The sequence below is a fragment of the Phyllostomus hastatus genome, unplaced genomic scaffold (assembly GCF_019186645.2).
Source record: "Phyllostomus hastatus isolate PE091 unplaced genomic scaffold, TTU_PhHast_1.1 phas_contig_402, whole genome shotgun sequence".
Lineage (NCBI taxonomy): Eukaryota > Metazoa > Chordata > Mammalia > Chiroptera > Phyllostomidae > Phyllostomus > Phyllostomus hastatus.
In genome coordinates this window covers 4,740,558-4,768,247 of record NW_025333873.1, presented here as the reverse complement: position 1 = coordinate 4,768,247, position 27,690 = coordinate 4,740,558, and the positions used below count along the sequence as shown (strand labels likewise).

General features: G+C 56.1%; 1 protein-coding gene across 1 annotated transcript; it reads right to left on the bottom strand.

The window, feature by feature from the left end:
* Nucleotides 1-1,845: 1,845 nt before the first annotated feature.
* POMC (proopiomelanocortin) lies at nucleotides 1,846-7,829 on the bottom strand. The gene is made up of 3 exons (XM_045844660.1): nucleotides 7,749-7,829; nucleotides 4,518-4,669; nucleotides 1,846-2,532 (listed from the first exon to the last, which is right to left on the bottom strand). The coding sequence occupies exons 2-3, from the start codon at nucleotides 4,647-4,649 to the stop codon at nucleotides 1,894-1,896; spliced, it is 771 nt and encodes a 256-aa protein (XP_045700616.1). The 5' UTR covers nucleotides 4,650-4,669; nucleotides 7,749-7,829; the 3' UTR covers nucleotides 1,846-1,893.
* Between the last annotated feature and the right edge of the window lie 19,861 nt (nucleotides 7,830-27,690).

Sequence of the window (27,690 nt, the reverse complement as noted above, 5' to 3'; positions counted from 1 at the left end):
CAAGTGTTTCCCAGCCTCTTTGATCATACTGCCCACTGGTATGTTGGGTGCAGCTGACATGTATGTGTACTTCTGTGTGTGTGTGTGGGTACCCGTGAGTCTCCTGTGAATCAGAAAGGTGTGTGGCTGCAAACCCAGGGCCCCAGCACTGTGAAAACATCGTGGGGACGTGTAAAAGCACCCCAGCCCGTGGCCTCTGCCCTGAGGGTTTCCCCGAGGGGAGCACGGTACACGCGCACGCAGCAAGAATGCCGCCAGCAGAGCCCCACTGCGTGCGCTCCCCTGAGGAGGGAGGGGCTGACTGCGGAAACACTGAAAATGAGCAGGCTCAGCTGGAAGAGATCATGACTCTCCCGGTGGACATGGACTTGCGCCTGGGCTCATGTTGGAAAAGAGGTTACAGTCCAAGTGATGGGGGAAGGTGGGGAGTTCACCCAGACAAAGGGTGAAGGAGGATGGGAGAAGAGAGGGCGGCTCGGCAGGTGGGGACATGAGACGTGGGGTTCAGTAAGGACCGTGAACTTCACTGATAAGGGCCCCCAGCGCGCCATGCCCTCTCGTTTGGAATGGATGGAAAATCAAATTGGGGTGGGGTGATTTTTCACCTCTTAAGCCAGGGACTATGGGGAAAGCAAGATTTTGCAATCATGGCCACAAAGGATTGGTTCCAGATGGGCTGGGAGGAGAGCGCTGGAGACAAGGAGACCAGTCGGTGAGGAGGCTGTTACCGCAGTGGAGGTCTGAGCCAGGGGCACTGAGGAGGAGGAGAAGGTCTTAGACTGAGGACATGGGAGGGGAACACGTGGGCAGAGCTGGGGGGAACTAGAGACCCCAAGGCTTGAGCCCATGGGACTGGAAGCCTCCATGTTCTGCTTGTACAGGCGTGTCTCCACGGGTGTGCGTCTATGTGGGTAAGCCCCTGTGTTTGAGAATGTTTGTATCTGGGAAGGAAGCGAAACGGGAACTGACGTGAACCACCAGGCACTCACACTTAGCTTCTCAGTGACGACAGGCTAATCAGGTCCATTTTTTTAATTAATCTGCACGAGAGCCCTCACACTAGGAAGGGAAGGGAAGAACTAAATCTTGGAGAAGGTCAGAGGCTTGCCTAAGGTCACAGGGATAACTGGATCTGGGGGACATTAGCACCGCTTCCCACCTTACAGCCCCGAGCGCCCTTCCAATCCCTGTTAAGCTTCACCCCCGTCAGGCTGACTCTTGGACAGGTGCCAGGGTCACTTGTAGGAATCCTGTTTTTTGATGCATCTTCTAGCTGAGCGGTCTTTTCCCACCCAACAGAGGGTGGAGCCATTCCTTAAACCAGGGGTGTCAAACTCATTTTCACCAGGGGCCACATCAGCCTCGTGGTTGCCTTCAAAGGGCCAAATGTAATTTTAGGACTGTATAAATGTAACTACTCCTTAACTAGGGGCAAGGAGCTCAGTGCAGCAGCTGGGTAGAAACAAGGTGCTGGGTGGCTAAAACAAGGTGGAGGGCGGGATTCAGCCTGGGGCCTTGTGTTTGCCACCTGTGCACTAAACTGTTTGGCCCCTTTAAGACCCACTTATTGAGGAGTTAGGGGAGCACATTTCCTTCCCATTCCCACTCTGTCGTATGAAATATACTGACGATGCTTGGTCACATGGAAACCGTTATGTCTCTCCTCCACTATATGCTGCTCTTTAATGGACAGGTATTTTTATTCACCCAGTCAACACTCCAAGTCAGAGGTAGATGTGCAACTTGAAAGTTTTATTATCCTAACTACAGGCAGCTTTAACAGACTGAACATCTGCCACTCCTACCACCAGAGCGAGGAGCGGGGGGCGGGGGAGGAGAGGGGGCTTCGGGGTCGACTTCTCAGGGAGAGAAGCCCCGCGCCCCGCTCCACCCTCACTGGCCCTTCTTATGGGCGTTCTTGACGATGGCGTTTCTGAACAGCGTCACCAGGGGCGTCTGGCTCTTCTCCGAGGTCATGAAGCCGCCATAGCGCTTGCCCTTGGGCGGGCTGCCCCAGTGGAAGTGCTCCTTCTCATAGGGCCCCCCGTCCTCCTTCGCTGCCGCCTCGGCCCCGGCCTCGGCCACCAGGCGGTACTCCACGCCCGCCCGGGCCGCCGCGCCCTCGGCCAGGCGCTCGGGACCCGGCTCTGGCTCGCGCCACGCCCCAGCCATCTCCCTCTTGAACGCGTGGGGCAAGGCCTCGGCCGACTCGTCCTCGGGGCCGTTGGGGTACACCTTCACCGGGCGCCGCTTCTTGCCCACCGGCTTGCCCCAGCGGAAGTGCTCCATGGAGTAGGAGCGCCGGTCCTCGCGGCGGCCTGGCACGGCGCCGATGCCGGCCCCCGCCACCTCCTCCTCCCGCTTCCGGCCCGCGCCCGCCCCGCCGCTGCCATCCGGGCGGCCGACGCGGTCCGGGCGGAAGTGGCCCGTGACGTACTTCCGGGGCTTCTCGGGCAGGGGCTGCTCCTCACCGTCGCCGGGGATCTCAGGCGTCTCCGTCCAGAGGTCGGGCTGGCAGGCCCGTATGCAGGCCTGCGGGAGAGCAGAGCGCGTGAGGGCCCCGCACCCACGCGCGGCCGGGCATCCCCTTCACCACCTCGTGCCCGCGCCTGCACCCTGCGCGCCCGCAGCCTTCGCCGCGTGCGGGCCTCCCTGCGCCGCAGCCGCCCTACCGGGGTCACCTGCCCGCCTGTCCTTTGGCACCCACGGACGGACATCTGGGACGGAGCTCGGACACCGTCTCTTTTGTCCCTTGTGCGCCTTCGTATGTTTGCCCGACGACTACAGCGCACACCGCGTTCCCTGCGTGGCTTACCGGTCCCGTGGCTTTTGTGAGCAGGGCCAACATCTTACCCTTATACGCCTCGTGTATAGGAACTGGTCGGTCAGTGGCAGGGGGCGGCAGTTGCTAGCGCTCAGTAAATATTGAGTAAATAATAGGGTTCGCTACGAGTCTCAGTGGGGCCTACGGCTGAAATTAGGGGAAGAACATCCCCAGGTGGGAAAAGTAGAAATCTGACTTTATTTTCAATAATGCCTCAACCTTCCTCCGGTGATCTGCGGGCCTGCCTCATGCCCTACCCCAGCCTCGGCCTCCTACCTTGCCTCAAAACTTTCCCACCCCCATTTGGCACTTTCTCTGGGTCTCTCAAGTCTTCTGAGCGGAAACCCTGTGCTTTCTCCAATCAGTGGACTTTGGAAGGGAGTGGTTCACTTCCCCGTCACCTCATTCTGATTGGAGGTCTGGGGAGAAAGCCAGGATTACTTCCCTTGCACAGTCATGGAGCCCGGGTCTCTGTGACCAGACCAGTGGACTGTGGTCCACAGTTGCTTAGAAAAATGGCCTGGAGCCTGGGGTTTTCAGTTACTCGGGACTGCGGAGGAGTAAACAGACAGCTCCCTGCCAAGTTGGGAATTTCATGCTGCACCGATTGGGAATTACTACAGAATATTAACAGGAAAGTGAAAACGGTCTCATGCTCCTCTCCCCTGCACATGCGGAACAGGAGGTTCAAAGAGGCAGGAGGTTCTTGGCAAGGTTCCACAGTGCACTGGCGACAGAACTGAGACGAGAACCCTCGGGGTTCTGACCATGACCAGTGCCCCTTTCCTAGTGAGCTCTCCACGGGAGAGGCTGTGCAGTGGGCACCCCCAATCACGAGTCCCTGAACTAGAGCCCTCAGGATTCCCTGGGCTTTTGTTTCTATTTTCTATCACACGTGCAACCTGCTCTGCATTTTTGAGGGCGTCTCTCTCTTACCTTAGCTCAGTGTCTCCACTGACAGAACACACAGAATGTAATGGCGTGCATGCCACCCTCACCAGGCAGGTGCTGGCAGCAGGGCAGAACTCAGTCACTGGTGCCAGCAGCGTGTCTTTTAGTCCTTGACACGCTATCATCGCTCATTTGTGCCTCCCAACACACACACACACACACACACACACACACACCCTGTGGCGACCTGGAGGGAATTCCAACCTGGCACAAAGGACCTTTACGTGCTTCTGCAAAGGCTGCAGGTCCATCTTCCAATAGAAGCTCGACACCTTTGGCCCCCATTAAGAGAACAATGGCAATGGCACCTGGGTTTTCTTTCTCCCCCTAGAGATGATTTGCGGGAATACCTAGCTGGCTTTGTAACTGGTAGTAGATAGAAAGGGAAGAAACGTGGACTGAAATGGCACATGATATGAGGTTACTTTAAAAGGAGTAATTTGGGAGCTGAAAGATTGAAAATGTAAGCTCAACTGAGAAGCAATTATTGTTACTACTATTTTTAGTATGAGGATTATTTTTATGGCACTATCTCTAAATCGCTGTTTTTTCCCCTCCTCGGGCCCACGCTGACTTCGCCTTGGGGGTCCATTCCTGACCCGGGCTTACCCACGTCTCTGGGAATGAACTTTCCCTCACCATAGCACTTCCTCGTGCGCTGTTCCGGCCCTGGCCCCAGCCCCAGCCCCAGCCCCAGTTCCATCCGATGCCCACACCAGGACGATGGCTGTGGCCCACGTACCAGCAGGTTGCTCTCCTCGGTGAGGTCCTGACAGTGGCTGCTCTCCAGACACAAGCCATGCGCTTCCATGGAGGCCTGAAGCAACAAGGCAAACAGGAGGGCCCCCAAGTGGCTGCAGCACGATCGAGGCATCTTCCAGGCAGGCTGGGGCTCTGCAGAGGCAAACAAGATTGGTGGGACCCCTGCAAGGAGCAGAACAATGCTGGCCACTCACCAGGAAGGACCGGGAGCCAACATCAACCACACGATCCCCCATGGAGCACAAGGCTTTTTGAGGACAGGAGCAGTTCAAGAAGCCTGGTGTGCAGGGAGGCGGTGCGAGTTGTGCTAGAGAGGAGGGGAATAGGACCCAGGCGGCCACGTGCGATTTCCCCTTTATCTCCTGTTAAGAATCAGGCCCCAAAGAACATTAGGACTGGAAGCTATTTTAGGAGTCATTTGGTTCAGCCTCTTATTTGAGAGATGGGGAAACTGAGGCCCAGGGAGGGACAATAACTTCTTCTCTTTCTAGCACAGACCTTTCCTATTTCACCACCTTCATGAATCTGTAGTTCTAACACTCCAGATCCAAAACTCCTGACCCAGAGGGTCTCCTCCCCCTCTCCCCCACTGAGACCCTACCATTCCTCAGAAGCTCTATTTGCTGTGAATAGTGGAGGTTTGTATAAAGGCCAATGACACCTCTGGCCAATTTAGCCAAAACCTCAGCCAACCCGATTTGCTGCCCTGTCCACTGATGACTCCGGTGATCACTGTCTCCAGACCCCTGTGACTTTGGAGAGATTTATTTTTAAAAGCGACCCCCCATGCTTTTAAAAACAAGTCATCTTCTGAAAACGTTACGTGTCAGACCCCGGGCTCTCTGATTCTGCAGGTGTAGAAGGGAAAGACAGACACACAGTGGAAGGGACTGACCTCCCACAGTGAACACCTACCAAAGATACTTTCAAGCACCTCGCTGCAGGTGCCGAGGTCAAGAGGTCAGGCTGCATGAGGCTGCCTCTGCCCCAGGCTGCCCCCAGCTCTCTAGCTCCCCGTGCTGCCAAGTCCCTCTTTCCCCACGGTGGCCCCACGTCCTGCCACCAGCTCGTCGCCAACCCCACCACCACTTTGTGTTTTCCAAGATCTTCTCCACCAGCTGTTAGGAAGAAACCTAATTAGTTGAGACGAGTGATTCCCATTAAAGGTGAGGATGAACAATTGTCTCTCCTAATGGACATTTGCATTTTGAAACGTTTGCCTGAAAGAAGCCTCCTATTTGGGGGTGGGGGGGCCAAATGTTTTTCACAGGAGAGGCTTTGGAAGTGAAAGTTCTCTCCGGCCCTCAATTGTCCACTGCAGGAAGCCGCTTCCTTCTCTCCGCCCCGCCCAAAGCTGAGCCGACTCCCCCCAAAGCTGAAGCAGTTCAGGACTCCCTTCCGAATGGCGGCCAGGTCGTGCCTGAATGTTTTCAGAGCAGCCATTAGGTGGCGCTGACAGCCAGTGAGCCGGCCCATTAGCGTCCCAGGCGACCGGGACAGAGCATCTGTCAACCTGATGCCCGGTGACCAGGGGCAGGCTGCTCCCGTTGTGGCCTTTTGATGCTCCGGTCCACGTGTGAAGCCTGAACTTGGTGGACAAGACGATTCACACCAGGGCTCTGAGACCACACAGCGCACTCGGGTCAGAAAGACGCCCAGGTTTACACTGGAAGCAGAAAAAGGGCAACCGTGTCTCACTGCGGCAAGTGTAGAATAACATGTCAGTAGAGAAAGAAGTAAGATCATACGGGTTGGACAGTTTCCTCAACTGGATTTCAAGTCTCCTCAGAACTGGCCATTCTGGAGTGATTTCCAGTTTCCCAAAACCTACCTCCCGATCTCAGGCCTCACCTTCTGCCCCACTGGCGGCGTGGCCCACCCGGGCTCTGTCTCACCCACGCCCCCTCAGAGCTCCAGGCTGCTGCTCCAGAGTTAGGTTGCTTCCCGGAAGCACCTTGTCTTCTGTTTGCTTGTGTGTAGTCTTTATTTTTCCACAGTGAATAAATATTGCCTTGAGCCATTCTCTCTTTTTTTTAAGCAATATAGCAATGAGGACATGTCAAATATAGTGCTTTTTGTAAATAGGGAGTGTTTGGAAAGCCTTGGAAAAATACATAGAAGTCTGTCTTTTGGTCCTCTTGACACGAACTTTATAATAGAACTACACTTCCTAGAACTTCGTACGTGTAGGTGAATTCTCTGCGAGCCAAACAGGGCATTTTGTGTTTCTCCAAAATCGCACCCTGGCCGTGCCCTTGTACAAAGACCAGCGGAGCAGAGGTGCAGAGCTGTGTCCTTGCACCAAGACACACATGCGCGAAGTCCTAACACAGAAGCGTCAAAGGATGAATGAAGCCATTAAATAAGCCCTAATCGGAACATATCTTAACAATTGACAGAACGAATACACACTTCTACTTTCCTCGGTTCCTTCTGCCGTTCTGTGAGAACCACCACCTCCCCCATTAGACACGGGGAATCGGGCTCCCCCAAATGCCCCGCAGGCTCTCCCTCCTGCACTGGGAACCGCCCTCGCCTGCGCCTCGGCCAGCTCCCAGGCTGCTGGCGCCCTGCAATCTAGGGTCTGCGGACAGAGGGTCCTCTCCGCGGAGGGCAGCGGCAGGGCGGTTCAGCACCTCGGACAGTTCCTGCCCCGGCTACCCCTTTTCAACCCCGCTGGGCCTCCTAGAGGAGACCAAGGCGTTATCTCGGCGCAGCCCGGTCGGGCGCGCTAAGGCGGGCGGAGCAATGAGGATTCGGGGGTCTGAATCCAAAAAGTCCGAAATGCAAGGACTTTGTTGTGACTTTTAGCCTCTTCTCTCCTACCCCAGTTTCCAAAGTTAATTTGCGCTACAGCGTACGGTACCTGGTACGTGACATCTACCCAGAAAATCAGGAGAAACAGGTCGCTTAGGACCCGCCTGTCCCGGCCTCTCCCCAGTAGGCGGTGGGAGTCTCGGGGGTCCTCGCGGCCCCACCTCTCGGGGGACACGCGGCCGCCAGCTCCGGAGGGCACGGCTCCTGGTCTCCTTGTCGCAGCCGCTCTCCTGCCGCCCCAGGCTGGCCCTCGCCGCTCCGCTGCCCGCGGCTTCCCTCGCCGCACTCAGTGCAGAAAGTTGTCAAAAGACACGGGACCGAGGGCCAAGGCGTCCCGAGGTCCGGGTCAGGGCGGTCGCGGGTTCGGGTGAGTTCCGCGCCGCTGCGCACTTACCCGTCGCGGAGACACTGCCTCTGGGCGACTCCCGCTGCACCGGAGCGAGGATGATCCGCGGCCGCTCTCGAGGGGTCACTTTCCTTCCGTCCTCTCTCCTCCCTGCCTAGTCCCGGCCGCTCTCCTCGGTCCTTTTATACGGGCTTCGCCGGAGTGGGCGCTGGATGCGAACTTCCCGGCAGGGCCGCGTAACGAGCAACTCCCCCGTCCTTGGGAGGGGGGGCATGGGGCGCGGGAGGGGGGTTACCAGGTAGAGGCTGAGCGCACGGGCAGACTTGCCCGCAAAGGGGGCTGCATCTCTGCCCCCGGGGGCTGGAATTAGCACTGTCCCGCAGAAGGACGCACCTGGCGGCTGTCAGGAAAGAACTTAATTAAGGACGGTGTTGGGTCTCCAGCTGGGATGAGCAGGCGGCTTAGCGCCCCGGTGTGGGGCGCGCCTGCTGAGGGCATGGGGGAGTGGGTGACGTTGCTTGTGTGCATGCTTCCACTGGCATCTGCCTGTTCGCGTTTGCAGGTAAATGTCACCGCTATGAGGGGACGTCAGGAATATCTGGCATTTCCCCAGCATTTGGGAACTGACCTCACCAGGAACCACAACCCCTTGTTCCAGGGGTTGGGGAGTGGACGGTAACAGAGAAGGTCAGGAGTCACTCACCTGAGGTCCAGCACAGGTTGCCTTCTTGAGTCGTGAAAGGGCAGTTGCACGAGTCCAGGGCAGGCCCCTCCTGTACCCCAAACCCCAAGGAGAAGGTGCTGCTAACCTTAGACTGTTAATAAATGGGAGGGGTGCTCTTTGAAGAGCAGCTGAAGTGTTTTCCTTGTGGCCTCTGAGGCCTCCCCACGCTGTGAGCTGGCAGCGTGGTCCGGGGACACTCGGCGCTCTCCACGCCTGGCCTCGGAGCTCCGGCGTGGCCCTAGTCCCCGTGTCAGGTCAGGGAGGGGAAGACAGCACGTGTCCTGCAGCGGGAGAAACTCCACCGGAGCCCCGGGGGTCCCTGGGATGTGTTCTGTCTCACTCCCAAACACAAGGGACTTTCTGGTTATATTTTGAAGCTAATGTTTAGCCTAAGTCTCCTGTGGTCAGAAAACACGCTCTATCTGGTGTCAGTCCTTCGAAACCGAGGGCAGGGGGCTGCTTAACGGACGGACGGACGGACGTGTGGTCCACTTTGACGAGCGTTTCCTGTGCACCTCAGAAGCATGTGCACCCTGTGCGTGCTCCAATGTTCCACATCCTTCCCATACCTGTATCTTTTGTAATTATGTGTCATCTTATCCCATCAATTACTGATTGAAGAATGTTTTTAAAATCTCCCCATCATTCTTGTGGGTTTGTTTACTTATTCCTTTAGTCCTGGCATAAGAACAACTCTTCCTGGAAATCTGATGGGCAGTGTGGGGCAGTGGCGGAGGGTGACAGAGGGTCAGAGGTAAAGACGGCCGAAGGTGCTAGCGTGTGGTTGCATGCCGTGGGGAGTCACAGAGAGGGGGAAGCTGATGTGGCAGGTGGGAGTGGGGACACCCCAATAATCCGAGCCTGAAGCAGAAGCAGATCTGGAGGAAAAGCCTGGCCTGCAAACAGTGGAGGGGCTTCCTCTCCTGCACCGGTGGTGAGGGGGGAGGAGATGGGGCAGACGCAGACCCCTGGACAAGCCGTGGCAGTGTGATGGACTTCTGTCTGTACCACGGCCTTCACCTTGCAACCCCGGGATTTCCGGGGCATTATCCTGAGGAAGTTGCCTAGCAGTTATACTAAACGCTGCTTCAAGACTGTTCATACATTACTGATGGTAGCAATAAACTGAAATTAAATCGAACATTTATAGTAAGGTATAATAAATGTTATGGTAAAGCTATACAATGAAACACTGCAGCCATTCAAAATAATAATGCAGATATTAATTTCTAGACAAAAAGAAATGACCACTCTATGTTGTTAGGTGGGGGAAGTGTGATGATATAATAGATGTAACTATAGACAGTGATGGAGATAGAAATAAAGACAAAATGGTTCTCTACTGCTGTGTCACAAATCACACCCAAAATTGAGTGCTTCGAAACAACATTTATTTTTATCGTGAATCTGCAGTACGGCTAAGGGCTTGGCGGAGCCGGCACAACCCTGCCCAGCCCGGCCAGTTCACAGCCTGGGGTGTACAGTAACCTCAAGCTGGTCACTCCCGTGACCGGCCCCTGGACTGGGCAGACTCAAACAGTGGGGGGCAAGAGGAGCTGGGGCTCCTCAGACACCTGTCTCTGCCTCTGCGTAGCCTTCCGGGTGGTGTTTGCAGTACGGCAGCTTTGGAGGGGCTGCACTTACACACGGGCTCGGGTCTCCCAAGCCTGCACATAGAGGTGATTTACCCAGTCAGGTAGAGGGGGCGGGTGGCCAGCAAGAGCTTCCCAGAGAAAGGGATGCTGCATTGGGCTGAACCCTGATACAACAGGTCACCAGGATGAGGAGAGGAAAGGCATTCCAAGCAGAGGGAACAGCATGTGCGAAGGGCTCAAAGCAGCAGAAACTGCATATGCTCACGTGAGCATGTGGAAGAGGGAGAGAGAGAGAGACCGGAAACAGTCCGAGACAACCGGGGAGAAGGTGGGAGATCGTTTGGGGATGAGTCAGAGGAGCAATAGGACCAGATTTCTGTGGCAGTGAGGCGGGCGACCAGAGGGGAGGCAGCCTGGAGGCAGCAAGGGACGCCCAGAAGCCCCGTGCCCTGCTGCAGGGCCTGGGGGCCCGGCCAGCCAGAGTGGGAGCGGTGAGGGGAAGATGAGGCAGAGGCCGGTTCACGAAATACTACAGAGGTGGCATCGGTGCGGGGGAAGGAGTCACGACACTCCCCTGTCGGAGGCTGATGTGGCTGCACGTGTGACACGGTGCAGCGTGTCATGGTTCAGAGCGCAGCTCTGGAGCCGGATTGCCTGGTCGTAACCCCGCTCGACCACTGCCTAGCTTGTGCAACTGCAAGCAAATTCCCAGCTCTCTGGTCCTAGCTGTCCCATCTGTGAAATGAGGGAAACAATTGAACCAACCCATGTAGTTATCATATGGAGGAACTTACACAATGCCTGTGAAGTCTTAGAGCAGGGCCTGGCCTCTAGTTGGCCCTATAGAGTGCTAACCCTTGTCCTCATTACCATGCATGTGCTGGCCCCAAGAGAGCCCCGCCTAGAGAGTAAGGAAGGGTGGAAGAAAGGAAGGAAGGGAGGAAGGAAGGAAGGGAGGAAGGAAGGAAGGAAGAAGGGAGGAAGGAAGGAAGGAAAGAAGGAAGGAAGGGAGGGAGGGAGGGAGGGAGGGAAGAGGGAAGGAGGGAGGGAAGAAGGAAAAAGAGAGAGGGAGGAAAAAGAGGAGGGGGGAAGAGGAAGGGGAGAAAGAAGGAGACAGGAGCAGATACAGGTCTCTGGGCCGGGGAGCCAGTGACTTCATTTGGAGCCACTGAGTGTGAGGGTCCCAGGGGGGCAGGCTGATGCACCCACACCTGCCTGCGGGCACAGGGCTCAGGCTGCTCTCGTCATCCCTGCTTTTCACCTTCGAGGGTTTAATTGGAAAAGCGATGTCACCAAGGTGTGAGTGCGTCACCGTGACAGGTGTAGGGGCGGCCTCCTGCGCAGGGGGGAAGGAAGAGCTGGTAGGGCAGCCACAGGGGTGGGGTGGCTGGGAGCCCGGCACCGGGGGAGGGCCGCGAGGAGGGTGTCTTGCCCTCGGCCTCCAGATACTGGGGTCAGGTGACAGGGGACATTCCACGGGAGGAAGAGGAGACCTGGGGATGAGGCTGCCGTATGCCCGCGTGAGGCCGACTCAGGCCTTGCTGGTGGGAGGGAGGGCTGGGCAGGGAGGCCTCCTGGCTCCATACCAGCCGGCCCCTGGGCACTCCCGCTCCCAGTGTCCACATGCAAGCCAGAGGGCTGCCGGCCCTGACGAGCCAGAACAACCGTCCCTTCTCAGGGCTCCTGGGGCCCAGCGCAGCCTCTGCCGCCTCTGCCGGAGGGAGCACTCCATCCCTGCTGTCGTCTGGGTCAGAGTGGCCGCACGCCTGCTCAGCGGGCACCCCTGTCTGCAAAGCTCCAGTTCCCACAGTCAGTGCGTGAAGAGTTGCCGGCAAGGTCCTGACGCAGAGCTGATGCTCAAGAATATCTGAGGGGGACTGGCGGGAGTGAACAAGGAAGGGAGCCCCTCCTAAGCCTTAGTTTACGGGAGCTCATGGTCCTCTAAAATTACCTCCAGACTTCCTCAGTAGAACATATGCACCCAACACAGAGAGGCGGCCCCTGCCGACGCCGTGTGTGAATCAGAAATAGCCCGGCGTCCGCCCCTGTGTTTGTGTCCTGGGATGGCAGGGTGGGAGGTCAGCCCTCCCTGGTTGCAGTGGCCCAGGAAACAGGGAGAGCTTTGGGGTGGCTCTGGCTCCCCATGACCCCGACTGAAGTCGCTGTAGGCTTCCTGCCTTCCAGCCGCCTCCCTTTCAGAGGAAAGGCGGAAGGACACCGTGTCATTCCACAGGCAGGCCCAGGGCTGCTCCCCGCCCAGCCCAGTGCACGATGGATGCGAGGAGGGGCTGCCCGCAAGGGAGCAGAGCAGGTGGGGGGCCTCCAGGGGACAGGAAGGGGCCCACCCCCAGGCAGACCAGCCCTGGCGGCAGGCAGAGAGTGGGGTCCCAGGGAAGCGTGCAGTGGGGCTGATGGGGGGACCAGGGCTTTGGGCAGGTGCTCTCTGCCCCAGGAGTGGAGGGGGGCACAGAGGGCCCGGTGGGGAGAGGGACTGGAGAAGAAGCAGCAGGCTGAGGGACCTCGGGAGGGAAGGGTCAGAAAAGGGCCTCGGCCAGGCCTCGGGGTCTGCCTGGATGCTGGTGTGGGGGGAGGGAGAGACGGAGAAGTCGGGCAAGATGTGGGTGTGGGGCTGGGGAACAGACTAGGAGGACTAGAAAGCGGGGAGGGTGGGGGGTGGGAATGGCTGAGACCTGTTGACTTCGAAGCAGCTACTGCTCTGCCCGCTCTCAGCCCAGTCCCACGGGGCGCCGGGGTAGTGCTCCCACAGCGCCAGCTGAGACTCCTGCCCAGCGAAGAGGGAAACCGTTGCTGGGTTTTAAGCAAGCGGGTGATGGGATCCAGGAGAATCCCTTCAGAAGGCGGCTCTGGTGGTCCCGAGAGCCAATCAGAGGGCCCGCACCCGAGGCCCTCGGCTGCAAGTCGGGGCAGCAGGACTTGGGGCAGCCGTGGGAGTGAAGCAAAGGGAGGGTTTGAAGACGGTTCCGGATGCCTGGTTGGAGCAGCTGGGCAGCGGGCGGTGCCATTTAGAAACACGGGGAAAGACTGAGGGGCTCACAGGTTTGGAGAGGAAACCGTGAGCTCTGTGACCCTGGGCAACTTACTTAACCTCTCTGAGCTTCTGCAGGAACATTTGAAGCCCCACCTCACGTTGCTTCCTCAAGAGGATTCTCGCGAGGCTCAGGGGCAGGTGTGAGGAATCCGGACCACCAGTGGTGCTGTCGATAGAAACGCTGAGGATTTCTCCCAGGGGAGACAGATGGGGTTGCAGGGCAGAGGTCCAGCTTGTCTCCGGAAAAGGACCCTGAGGCCAGAAGCGCGGAGAGGAGAAGGTCCTGGTGCCCCAGCTGGCCCAGGAAACGGGGGTGCCTCCACCCGCCTGGAACACACGCGCCAAGTGGAGCGGCGGCTCCTTTCACCAGCTCCCTTTCAGCTCTGCAGCTGGGCCCCGCTCGCCGACCTTCAGTCTGACCCCAGGGGCAAAGAGGAATCAATTTGTGCAAAGAATTGGAATAAAAGCGATTTCAATTGACCTTTCAATGGGGTTTTAATTTGCTTTCTTGCAGCCAAAGGGGCCTCGTGAAGAGACCCTTGAGACTGCTTTTATCCACTAAACTAATGCGTGCATTAGCACAACCGCCTGGGCCCCGTCTGGACCAGGGCACAGTGGGAAAGGCCAGAGAGGGCCCAGAGTCCACGTGCCACCCACCAGGACTCCGTCCGCAGCCCTTGAGGGTCCGCAGCAGAGTCAGGACGGGAGGCAGGAGCCACGGGGCAGAGGGACCTGGGGGCTGGCCCCAGCTCTGTTGCTAGACGGCCTTGGGCCCCGGGCTGGCACCCTGGCCCCAGGCTGAGACCTGGCCCTCAGTCTCCTCATCTGAGCGGACCAGGTGTGTCCTGGTCCCTTCCGGGCCTGATCTAGGAGGGGTCTCTGTCGTTCAGCTCGGATCTAGAGTTGCACACTCTGTGCGGTGGAGCATGTGGCTGAGAGTGGGGGCAGCCCGGCCCTGTGGGCACTGTGGGGCTGAGCTCTGTCCCCACTCTCTTGGGCCTCTCTCACCCTGTTTCACTCCCCCCTCCTGCGCCAGCCCCCTCGCATGGGCCACCAGTTCTCCGTTCTTTCCACTCCGATTCCCCGAGGAAGCCCACGGGCTCACTCCATGAATTACCTTTTCTTCTATGGGCAGCTGTCTACCCGGGGGGCCCAGGTGGCCTGTGAATGGCCAGCGCCCTGCAAAGAGCCCCCTGCAGTTGCTTCTCTGCGTGGGGCCAACATCAGTGTGATGCCCCGGAACAGATGCCTGTGAGTTTGTATTCACTGCTCTGCATTAGAAATGTCAGAACTCCACTACCTGGGATTCTCACCTTGGTCGGCATGGCTCAGTTGATTGGAGCATCGTCCTGTATACTAAAAGGCTGGGGGTTCGGTTCCCAGTCAGAGCACATGCTTGGGTTGCAGGTTCAATCCCAGGTTGGAGCATGCATGGGAGACAACTGATCAATTTTCTCACATTGATGTTTCTAGCATGAGCTCTCCCTATCCCTCTCCCTCTCCCTCTCTCTCTCTCTCTCTCTCTCTCTCTCTCCCCCCCTTCCTCTCTCTCTAAAAGCAATAAACATTTCAGAAGTGTTCTTTTCCCCTACATTGTATACATCAGGCCACGTATGGTTTTTCAAAAGCACTCCCTTATCCTAATTCCCTCCTCTAAAGTGAGACCTTGTTCCTGTGCAGTCAGAATGGACTTCCTGGAGGCGGGGTCTTGATGAAGATGTCCCAGACATTAAGGATACACTAGGCTCTCCTATGTGATGCCCCTGCAGCCGCTCAGGCCGTACAGACATCAGGTGCCCGCAGCCGCCCTTCTCATGCAGTGGTAGTCGGAATGTCCTTTCATGGAAAAGCTTTTGTTAGGACCTCCAGCATGCCAGCTGCCTTTCCAGAAGGATGCACATTCTCCAGGTAGGACTGAGACAGGGAGCATGACGTGGTGGCCAGGAAGAACTGATGATGCACATCCATTAGTGTCGCACAGGAGAGGCATTCAGAGGCCCCGGAACCCTCCTCCTCCCTCCAGACCCAACAATGGCCGCTCAGAGGGCGCTTGAAGTGGCCTTTGTCCTGAGCACTCAGCTCGGTCGCTGCCCCTGCACCCCACCTGCCGGGCTGCCCATCTTCCCTTTTCATTTCCTTCTCAAAGGCATGGGGCAGCCAGGACGGTGCATTCAATCAGCCAGCGTGAGGCCAGAGAGCCCACGCCCACCGCAGGCCCGTTGCCCCGGGAGAGTGACGCCAGGTGCCGGCAGAGCCGGTGCACAGTGACCTGCTGCGAGGCAGCTCCGAGGACCCATTTCTCGGCATTTGCACGCAAACCTGGGCACTCAAGTGTGTGTGTGTGTGTGTGAGAGAGAGAGAGAGAGATGTGAGCAGTGCGAGGACTTCTGAAAGGTAGTTTGATGTGGTTTTCTAACAATCTGGTGGAAGCCCTTCAAAGCATCCTCTGGACAGTTGTCCTTGGTGACTGTGGGGGTCGGCCAAAGCCCAGGGTAGACCCTCCGGACCAGTCCCCATTCACCCGAGAAGGCCAGTCTTCTGACCCCAGAAGATACATTTTTAAAAAATGTATCAATCAGGTTCCTGTTATTTCTCCTTTATAATACAGTCAGGTCTTTATATTGAATTTTTTTCTACTCATGGTGGGTGGGAGAAGGTTATATTGTCTATGAATTTCATTTTAAGACAGTAAATAAAATCTTACAGAATATTTGCTGCTGGTAGGAATGCATATAAAATAATTCAGATGCTTTGGAGAAGAGTTTTCAATTCCTCAAAAAGTTAAACATCGCTAAAAACAGAACAACAGGCCCAAAATGGAGTTGTTTACGCTAAGCCCCACCAAAACTGGAGAGTAACTTAGAGTTGCAACCCCCCCGGAAACGGAATGTCAATTCAGCCAGTTAGAGCCACTGGTCAGCGCTGGTGAGGACACCTACCTGGTGGGCCCAGTCTTCCCCCAAAGGAGAATGGCTCTGCAATAGCCTGCCCATGTTTTTTGTTAATATAATTTCTTTGTTCCTGCTCCCTTTAGACTGTAAAAAATCTTTCATTTTGTATAGTGCCTCAAGGCTCTTTTTTAAAAGATTTTATTTATTTATTTTTAGAGAGGGAAGGGAGGGAGAAAGAGAGAAACATCAATGTGCGGTTGCTGGGGGCCATGGCCTGCAACCCAGGCATGTGCCCTGACCGGGAATCGAACCTGCAACATTTTGGTTCGCAGCCCATGCTCAATCCACTGAGCTACACAGGCCAGGGCTTCAAGGTTCATTTTTTATCTGCTGAATTGTATGCTGCCCAATTCAAATAGGTTTTTGCTCAGATAAACTTTAACATTTTTAATATGCCTGAGTTTATCTTTTAACAACATAAAGTTACCATATGACCCAGCAATTCTATTCCTAGGTATATACCTCAAAACTCACACATGATGAGAGTTCTGGACGAGATGGGGGTGTAGGTAGAAACCCTTCACTTCCTCACACAACCTAAAGGAGTATAACAACCAACCTAAAAACAATAAACAACCAGAAGTACCAGAAAATCAAGCTGCATGGAACTCCAACAACCAAGAAGTTAAAGAAACAGTCAGCCAGACCAGCCAGACTTGTACGAGAGGCAGATGGAGAAAACCTGCGGTGAGGTGGTGGACCACGCCGGCAGGACTGGCTGAATGGGAAACTGAGACTCAGAGCTGACGGTGGACTATGGCAGTTGCCAAGGTGGGAGAAACTCCCAGTCTCACAGGAGGGTTCGTTGGAAAATGGGCTAGAGCTGAGCAGGTGAGCTGCATTGTTCCCTCTCTGGCCCCCCCTCCCCCTCAGGCAGCACCACAGCCCCAGCAAAGAGGGTTGGCCTGCCCAGGTGAATACCTAAGGCTCCACCCCTTACAACTTAACAGGTGCACCAGGACAAAGAAATATGGCCCAAGTGAAATAAGAGAACAAAACTCCAGAAAAAGAACTAAGTGAGGAGGAGATCGCCAACCTATCTGATGGAGAATTTAAAGCCCTGGTATTCAAAATACTCACAGAACTGACCTGGCTAGCGTAGTTCAGTGAATTGAGCGTGGGCTGCAAACCAAAGTGCTGCAGGTTCGATTCCCAGTCAGGGTACACGCCTAGGTTGCAGGCCATGACCCCCAGCAACTGCACATTGATGTTTCTCTCTCTCTATCTCCCTTCCTTCCCTCTCTAAAAATAAATAAATAAAATCTTAAAAAAGAAAGAAAGAAAGAAAGAAAGAAAGAAAGAAAGAAAGAAAGAAAGAAAGAAAGAAAAGAAAGAAAGGGCTTCTAGTGAAAGTGGTAGATGAAGAAGCCAGACAGAAAGATCTGGTACGTACTGAACTCCCTTGAAAAGAAAACCAAAGCAAGGGAACAGGCACACATTTAAAACTGTGATTCAAGGAAATGTTGCTGAAACAAAAGACTCGGAAGTCCAGATTTTAACATTGACATTGAGAGGGCATTCCATAGCTGCAACATTTGACTCAAAATGTTCAATATCAACTAATATTCCAGCACAATCATTGGACTTTAATTATAAGGAAAATATTTCTTGAGCCCAAATCCATATAAATAAAAAAATAAAAGCAAAAAGATATCAGATTGGCATTTGGCATTAGATTTCTTGTCAGCAATATTTTCTTTCCTTTTTCTGCTCCAGTCGATGAACAGAAATCTTTCCTGGAGCCCCAGGGTCACGGAGTCCAGGCAGGAGGCCACCTTGTGGCCAAGGAGACAGTGGAGGGGCCTCATTAACCTCCTCCTTGGGGCACAGGTGGCTGGTGAGGCCACACTTCGCCCAGCAGCTGACAGCTGGGGGCGCAGGCCGGCTCCCACCTGGGGCCGATTGTCCTATGGCAGCGAGCTGGCCAGGGAGAGCTCAGCGGTGCCGCCCAGGCGCAGGGTGGACTCTTTCTGAACGTGGCAGTCGGGGAGTGCCACCCTCCTCCAGCTGGTTGCCCACAGAAACCAGACGCTGCTGGGCGGGCAGGGCGCCCTCCTCACCTTGGATTGTAGGCTGGACATTCTCAGTGGGGTTGCTGAGCTCGCCCACAAGGGCAGGGGTCTTGCCAGTCGGGGCCTCACAAAGACCTGCATCCCCCCATTCTCGTGGAAAAGTGTGAGCCAAGGATTTAATCTTTAGCCAAACGATTCTCCCAGTGCAGAGGCCACGGACAACCAGTTGTGATGGTGCAGGAATCCCACACAGAACACGGGCGAATCTCCAAACATCACTTTGAGAGAGAGAAGTCGGAGGGTTCATACCATGCAGTTTTGTTTATGTCAAATCCTTGAACAGGCAAACTGCACCCAGGGTGAGAGGAGTCGGGTGAGTGGTTGTCCCGGGGTGGTGGGGTTGCCTGGGAGGAGATGTGAGGAACCTCCTGGGGTTTGGAAAGTGTTCGGTGTCTACACGGGAAGTGGGTCACCCAGGTGTGCGCGTTTGTCAGCAGCCGACGCTGGTGCACTCACCGTTTGTACGGTGCACTCACCGTGTGCACGATGCTCTCCGGAGTTCAGTTACACCCCAGTGCCAAGGAGGGGAGGGTGGCCCTGTGTGCCCTCAAAGACTCTGAGTCCTTTAGCAGCCCCAGCAGACTAGGGCAGCCCCACCCACACACCCAGCCGCCCAAGCAGCACCCGCCTTCCATCTGTGGCCACAAGACCCCAGAGCTGCTGGTGGCCTGGTACCCCAACCAGGAAGAAGACAGGGAGGGGGTGGAAACCAAAGGGGGTGGTCAGGTCTCCATCTTCTTGCCCTGCTTTTAAAAAGCTTGAGGAGCTGGGAGGGGAAGTGGTCTGCTGGGCCCTGGGTTGAAGAGGGAGATTTCCCAGATGGCCCGGTGCGGGGGTCGGGGGGAGCTCGGGGAGGGAGCAGCTCTCAGAAGAGCCTCCCGGGGCAGGGGAGCATTTGCCATTGTGCCCCAGCCCTCAGCCCGCTGCTCTCCAGGTGAAGTGGGTGGAAACAAAGGCCCCGGAGCCCAGGGACTCGCGGCCCCACGTACATTTGAGACACTAATGATGGCCAGACCGGGTAATGGGATGTGAAGGCCACTTGGGAGGGAGGAAGGCAGGAGGGAAGCTGAGGGTTGGGGAGGGGGTGCCTCTCAGAAGTTCTGGGGGAGGGGAACCAGGGTCTCTCCTTCACAACCAGACTCCCCTGCTGCCCACTCAGGGGACCCGAGGGCCCTGCTGCGCCGTCTGAAATGACAGACTCGGAACCCAAGGCTCCCACGAGGTGGGCAAGGCTGCAGCCTTCGGAGTCAGGGGAGGGTCGAGGATGCTCACCCACCCTCCGTCCTGAGTCTGGATGGAGCAGGGAGCCTCGAGGGGTCAGCGGGACCAAGTCCAAGACGGGGGCTCTCTTATCCACGCCCCACCCCCAGGGGACCAGGCAGAACCAGCAAACACACGTGACACACACATGAGAGTATAGCTGCCACCAGGGGCACCCCGAAGTCTCTCCCTCAGATGGAATTCTGTTTCTCCATGTAGCGCAAAAAACGTGCACCAGCAACGTGGAGATACGCTCGCCCGTCTCGGACAAACGGCAGGTGGCAAGTCGGTCTGTGGGCCCCGTGGCAAGGCCCCGTGCCGCTCCTTCCGAAGAGGAGAGTCCGAAGCCCCGAGGGGAGGGCGCCCCGTGCTGCCCGCACTGAGCCAGGGTCCCTGGGGCGCCTCGCCTCTTCTCGCTTCTCCCTGTTTTCCAAGGTTTCTACCATAGTACACAGTCCTTTGGTAAGGAGAAAAGTAAAATGTTTACTAGCAATAAGTTTTCAAAGTGAATAACAAATACATAGAAGCCTCCCCCTGTCGCATCCCGCTGTGTCACCGGGAACTCGCAGCCCTGGGATGGGGGACGAGGCTCTGAGGCAGCTGTGCTCCTGCCGCTGAGCGGCCCCTCGTCTTACTTTCGGACTCTGACCTGTGGCTTCCCCACCAGAGGCCCCTCAGTGGAAATGTGCCGCGTCATGAGAGGACCACCAGCAGGGGCCACCAGCAGGAAAGCGGCGGGACCCCAAGGCGGAAGGGCTCGGCGTCTGCAGGGCGCGTGTCTGCCCGGAGACGGGGTGAGCGGGGGAGTCTCGGATCTCCCGGGGCCCGTGCAAGGACCAGTGGTTGGAACAGATCCACAGGTGACCTCGAAGACAGGGTGCCCAATGGCATCCACCATTCAAGGCTAGAGGGGACACAGAGCCCCGCTGGATGGTGGAATTCTGAGCTGCCGGGGACAGACGTGAAGCACAGCGGGACGCTGTGTGTTTGCCACGGGCCAGGCCCTCTGCTGAGGCCAGGAAGGGGGTCGGAGAGACTGTCTGCTCCCCAGGGGCTGCAGGGCTGGTGTGCCCAGAGCACTGGGGCCGCCCACGAGGAGAGCGTCAGACACGGGACACAGAGTGAGGCCGACCCTCCGTCTGGGAAATGCCTCAGGGGTCCTGGCCACCGAGTCCCATGCAGGACACCAGGGGACACAGGTCAGCAACCAGACAGTCACCTCCCACCACTCAGACCTGCAGAGACGTGCGAGCGAGCTCCCAGCCAGGGCCCGGGAGACGCTGAGAACCCGGCTCCCATTCACGGCTCAGCTGTGTGCAGTGAAACCGCTTTGCCGGGGGGTCATCTGGATTTGGGGGTCCCTGTTGTCAATGTGCCTGCCCTTCACCACAGCCGTCCCATTTCTAGTCTTTATCCTCAGAGAATGCACAAAAAGGTGCACAAAATACGTGTTAAAACAGAGCGTGTACCTGCTTCACCAACACTGTACACCTGATGCTTAGGATGGTGTCTGGCACATAGTAGGCCTTTGTTCAGGGGAGGAAGGGACACATGAACACACACAGAAGCTGCATCCTATGGCATGTTAGAAGATGCGGCTGAGGTCTGGTGGCACCACGTAGGAAGCCACAGCCGTGGCGACAGGTCACGGCTCAGCCCGATGGTTGTGCACCTGCACTTGCACAGGTGAGGAAGGACGCACGAGGAAACAGCACGAGGGCTTGGGGAGGAGACACTGGAGGCATTAACAGTGCTCGTCACCTGATGAGTTAGGTCGTGGAGCCTTCTCTACTACTCTTTTTTGCTTGTGTTTTCCGACTTTCCCATAGGAACCATGTTTTTGATTTCATAAGAAAAAATAAAAACACAGAGTTGTGTTAAGTTTTTAAAACAATAGTGTGGAGATAAATTCCTGGCCCTCGGAAGCCTTGACCTTCATAACATGGTAACTTTTCATTTTACACCCCTGTGTGAATACACTGCAAACCACTGAAACACACTCAAATGGAGAATGTTATGTCTCAAATCCACAAAAAGCCAGCTGGCTGAATGGGACTGGAGCCACTGAGCAGTCAGCACCAGAGACTCAACCAAGGGAGAGTCACACAGAGATGACGTTTAAAACCAAGGGAACGGAGAGTGACATCGAGGGAGCACACCGAGGGGAGAAACCGTGGGACCCTGGTGGCCAGAGAGACGGCCACATTTAGAGCCGGGGTGGCAGAGCAGGGCCCAGGAGGGGGGCAGAGACGGAGGGGCCAGGGAGGGAGAGAACGAGGAGCATGTGCAGTCACGGGCTGCAGGGGCCCCTTCAGGTCGTGCCGTCTCAGGTGCGGGGCGCTGAGCGGGGTTCCTGGACACGGATCTCCCCAGGCGTCTACAGCATGAGTCTTAGAGGCAGAAATTCTCGGTCGAAGGGCACGGCCAGTCACGACATTGACAGCTATGCCAGTTCGCTCATTCATGCTGCGTGGAAGCATCAGTAACAGATAAGCCCTATTTCTATTCTGGACTGGGAGTGAGAGAACCAAGGAGCCTGCCAAAGGGAGAGCAGACCAGAGCAGCTCAGGGTCCCAGGAGAACAGGCCAGGTTCAGGTGGCTGGACGTGACCTGCCTGAGCCGGCAAAGAGCCAGAGTAACCAGCAGACCCTGGGAGAACCCCAGGGCTGGGGCATTTCCCACTGTGGGGACACAGGAGCTCATCTGAGAGCCTGGGAAGAGGAGCGAAGCAGCCAGAGATACACAGGGCAGGGCGAGTGTCCTCCCTTTGGACTCTGAGGTGGCCGCCGAGCCACTGTGTGACCTCACACGAGTCACCTCACCCCTCTGGGCCTCAGGCAGCTCGTCTGTCAAATGTGAGGACTGGCCAGAACCTCTTCCCCATTAGAACGCTGTGGCTCCTCTTGGAGCACAAAAATACCTCCTTCTTTTAACCCCAAACGCCAGCGTTGGGGCAGGTTTTCACTCCTGTGGTGGTTTTTCCATCCTCTGTAGGGGGTCAAGAGGCCCCGGTTTCAAGCAAGCTCTGAGTGGAACAGCTCGGTTCAATTCAGAAAGCGTGTACTGAGTGCCCCGGGTGCAGAGCCACCACCCCCATCTCGCCTGGAAGGCCCGTTTCCCTGCCGCTACCTTGCGTTCTGCAGATTCTTCTCAGAGCAGCAAATCACGCCGAGCAAAAAGCAAAACCAACAACAGCCACAGTATCTGTGGGATCTTGCACCCCTCCAGGACCTGCACCCCACCTCACACACCCATTCCCACCCGAGCACAGGCCCACCTCAGGGCCTTTGCCATCCTCTTCCCCCTGCCTTCTCCCAGACGGCCACCAGTCCTGCTCCCTCTTTATTAAGGTCCCCACTCAAAGCAACCCTCAGCTGAGAAGGCTCCCTGACCTATGTACAAAGCAGCACCCCTGGCTCATTGCTGTCAACCTCCTTACCCCGCTGGTTTTCCCTCGTAGCACTCACCTCGACCTTCACACGGTGTCCTCTGTTTCCCCTTCCCCCACTGCCACCAAACTGTGAGCTTCCTGGGAGCAGGGCCTGCTGCTGCCCCTGTGTCTGGAGCAGTGCCATGCAGAAGAGGCACCTGGTTTGTAGTCGGGGAGAATGAATGAATTCTCCCATAAGCCCCAGTCCCACGGGTCAGTCCCACGTGCTTTCTGAAGGGACACCCAAATCAGTAGTGTAGGTTCCTAAATGAAGTGCTCGGCCTTTTCTGAAAGGCTGGGATGTCTCCCAGCCTGAGCTGTCCCATGTGAGTCAAAGGTTAGCAAGCCAGGGACGAGCTCCGTGCAGAGAGGAGCGGAGTCCCGATCCCACCGATCTCAGAAAAGGCCCTCCAAGGGCCCAGCACTCAACAAACGTGCTCTTCACACAAGAGCACGCTGGAGAGGCTTTTGCCCCCTGTCTAGGGAGCTGACATCTAGGTAAGGGGGAAGAGGGATTCATTCCTGTCACCAGGAAGGTCCCAGGCACCAGCTAAACCTCTGCCATCAGTGAAAGGCTTTAAAGAAACTTAGTCTGGTGGTTACAATCCCCAGCAGTAGCACAGCCCTGCCCTCTGGCGGCCACCCAGTGAATTGCCATCGTGGAAAAACAATTTCAAGGGAAAATTTTTTTTTTGTTAGTATCTCTTTTTTAGAGAGAGGAGACAGGAGGGAATGAGAGAGAGAGAGAGAGAGAAACATTGACACAAGAGAGAAACACTATCAGTTGCCTTGTCCACGCACCAACCAGGACCTGCAACTCAGGCATGTGCCCTGACCAGGAATCAGACCAGTGACCCTTCAGTTTGCAGGATGACGTCCAACCAACTGAGCCACACTGGCCAAGGCAGAAAAAAAAAACCTGGGAAAACATAAAATAAAAGGACAAAAAGCACTCACATTATCGGAATACCCTGGACACTACTTGCGCTTCCAGTCTTGGGCCTGTGCGACTCCTGAGGCATCGACTCAGTCGCGTGTCTACGAGCCCACCGTGTCCCAGGCACCGTCCTGGGCGCTGGGGGGCGGCGACGGAAACAGATAAAAATCACGGTGTCTGTGCCACTTACCTCCCGGCTGTCGGGCTCTGTGTTCATCCTGACAGCTTCACTTTTATCGCGACCTATGTCGCCACACACTCGTCCTGAAAGTCACTGCGATGTTTTACTGTCTCCACGTCCTCGGCCACGGGCGCCTGAGCGCTCCGGGCCTGCGAAGCCGGGGCGCACGGCGTCTACCCGAACGCCGCGCCTCCTTCACTCAACAGCGACCACCTGCGGACCTCACTGTCCGGCGGCCGGCCGGGGAGGCAGTGCGAGAGAGGCAGGCGGAGCCTCCGGTGGGAAGGCAGCGTGAGACGACACGTCGTCACAAAAGTCACTCTAATTCCGTCGTCATGCACGGAAGTATTGAGCAGGCACCCCGCCTTCACCTGACTTCGCCCGAGGGGCCCCCTCCCCCCGGGGAGGTCTCCTTTAAACTCAGAACTCAAGGAGTGTTCAGGCCCGGCCAGCAAGGGAAGGGGGGGGAGGGCGGGGCGGCTCCCGGAGCCCAGGCCGCACGGGACGTTGCAGGCCAGTTAGGAGTGTGGGTTCACTTCAGGGCAACAGGAGGCCCTGCAAGGGGTTGAGCGTCTGAGCAAGACTGGCCTTTCAGGAGGATCCCCTGCAACACACATAACCTGGAAGACGAGCCCATTCGTAAGGGTAACACAAAGAACAAACTAATTGGAAGCCAATAATGAAAAAACACGTGCCCTGGTCGGGTGGCTCCGTTGGTTGGCATGTCTTCCCTTCCCACCAAAAGGTCGTGCGCTGGATTCCCTATCAGGGCACATGCCTCGGTTGTGGGTTTGGTCCCTGGTCAGGCGAGTACAGGAGGCAACCAGCTGATGTTTCTCTCTCACATCAATGTCTCTCTCTCTCCCCCGATCCCCCAAAAATCAAATAAGAAAACACCCTCAGGTGATGATAAAAAAAAGTAGTGTGTCTAAAGAAAAGCTCCCAACGTTACTGACAGAAAAGAAGGCTGGAATAAATGGAAAGGCATGTTCTGTGCTGTGAAATCGGGAACTTTCCTTACGCTTACCTGTATGTTTGTCGCACGCCTATAATAAAACTTTCTGAATTGTGGGGCCCTGTTTCACACTCCCCCAACTCCTAGTACTCCCCCCACCCCACCCCCGCCAGAACACATACAGTGTGATTAAATGGTTTTGTAATTACGTGTCAGGTTGCTCACCCGCTACACTGATAAGAGAACACTAAATTCATCTGCAAAATATAAAAGTGAACATAGCCTGAAGCAAACTGCTAAAATACAACCTTACCAAGTAACAAAAATGCAGGGTGAGTCAAAGCAGGTTGGCTGTTGTTCGTGTGGAAAATAATAGACTAATTAATAAATAATAACATAAGAATAAACTGTTTCGTTTACTCACAACCATAAGCCTGCTTTTGCACACTCCTGTATTTAAGTTCCACGTGGCATCTAAAATGATATTCAGACAGCTATTCTAGTCTTCTCCAAAATAAAACTCTCTTGATACTATAAACAGAATCTCGCTTTAAAGCATTCTTACCCTTTTTTTAAGATGGCAATTGGAAAATCATGTGAGACGATTAAACATTTCCCCTGATACTACAGTGCAAATTTAGAATAAATCAATCCACTTATTTGGTGAAGTAGAAACATACACTTGGCCACGCACCTCGGGAAATGGCAGTATTTTAGCCATTCCATCAACGTTATCAGCAAATGTTATCTGTATACTATGGGCCGTGTGTCAAGATTTTCAAACGGCCTTTTTTTGTTGTTGTTTCAGGAAATAGACCGTTTTTGTCTTCGATAGTTCCTTCTCCGTGGTGTTGCCAGAAAACATGGGAGAGATGTGAATGATTCCAGCAGCGCTTTTGAAATCCACCGCTTTCTGTGTGACACGTGCGAACGCCCTGTCTCCTGACAAAGGGGCAAAACAAAGCGCCCGAAGCCCCAGGGAGCGCTTCTGAAGGCGCCGATCTCAGTGTCCTGGGAACCAGCGCGACACTCTTCACGCGGAAACACGCGCGGCACCAGCCCTGCCACGCGGGGGGCCACCTGCGGCCCAGCGCTGCTCGTCTTGCGTGGGACCGGGCTCCCGGTCAAACTCCGCCCGGTCTGCTCCCACGCAGCGACGCCTGCAGACGGCGCTCCGCGTCTGTGCCGGACAGGGCCACGTTCTGGTCCCCACGACGGAGATTCACGTCCCACCTCCCAGGAGGCCCCAGATGCCGTGGTGTCCACCTCCAGGACGCAGCTTGGGCTCGGGCCATTCTTTTCCGCTTTCTGGCCTGAACGTTCATCAGAGCTCCACGGAGTCCACCGAGGAGGCTTAGCTGAAGAGCAAAGCCGTTGGTGCCAGCGAGCGCGGAGGGCTCCCACTGCCCAGGCCCTGCCCCCGCCCTGCCTCCGCCCAGGGGCTGTACCGGCCGGCCTGCCTCTGGCTCTGGGAGTCCGGGCCAGTCCGGGTTCAAGAGTGGCTGCGAGCCCTCGGCCAGGCTCTGGCCTGTGATGTATCCCAGGGAGCCCGCGGCCTGGAGGACTCTGAGAGGGTGAGGGGAGCATCATTTTAAAAGCAAACGGCCCTGGCTGGTGGGGCTCAGTGGATTGAGCCCTGGCCTGCGAACCCAAGAGCTCCAGGTTCAGTTCCAAGTCAGGGCACATGCCTGTGTTGCAGGCCAATGTTCCTCTCCCTCTCTTTCTCCCACCCTTCCCTTCTCTCTAAAAATAAATAAAATCTTTTTTAAAAAAATTAATTAAAAAATAAAATAAAAAGCAAATGAAGTCCCTGGACGCTCAATGACCAAGCACGTCTGCAATCCCGAAAGGCTGGGGTGTGAATCCGGCCGGGGCACAGGCCTAGGCTACCAGTTTGGGCCCTGGTCCGGAGCAAACCGGAGGCCACCCACCCATGTTCCTCTATCACAGGGACGTGTTCCTCTCTCCCTTCTCTGCTCTCTAAAATCAGCGAAGGTATCCCTGGGTGAGGATTAAAAAATAATAATACACAAAACAAATAAAGTTCTGTGTAAACACAAGCCCCAGCTCCCTCCACCCCCTGCCCTTCAACGGCCCAACCCAGCACTGCCCTGGGTTTCCCTACTTTTCTTTAAAAAATCGAGGTCCTGTGAGTTAACACTAATCAGAACTCACTGTGTATCTGTAGGAACCGGGGCTACACCGAGAGGTGAGGGACGGTTTTCAGCGCGGCTGTCGCCAAAGGAAAGCAAAGCGCGGCTCTCTCACCTCTAGGTCCTGCCGCGACCGCCTGGGTGGGATCCGACCTCAGCAGGAGCCGGAGGTCGAGGCCCAGAATCTGAGTCAGGATCAGCAGCTGGGGGATCGCACCCAAAATGAATGTTTCCATTCTCTAAAGTCTGTTGGGAGAGCCTGGGGAGAATATGTGGGTGTGAAGGGTGCCCAGCCAAAGAGAGCCGCCTCAGGGCGCTCAGTGGGGCAGCTGCTGATGTTCTCACTGCATCTCGGCCTCCGGGGGAAAACTCGTTTTCAGTAACTCGGCACTTGGAGTTGTGGTTTCTTCGTTATCACACAGACACGGACTCAGAAAGCAAGTGGAGTTTATTGCGGCTGCTTTCCTTACATACAGAACAATTCTGGGTGCGCCCTCGGTCCTCCCCCTGAATGGTTCCAGCTGGCAGACAGCTTCCTCCAAAGCAGCCTTCCTCTGCGTCCTCGCTACCAGGCGAGGGCCAGGGTGCGTGCTCCTCGGCTGCCAAAGCCTCGTGAAGGCTGACGGGGGAGAAGAGTTCAGTGAGGCACAGGGCTGGGGGGCACACAGAGCCGAGGGGGTCC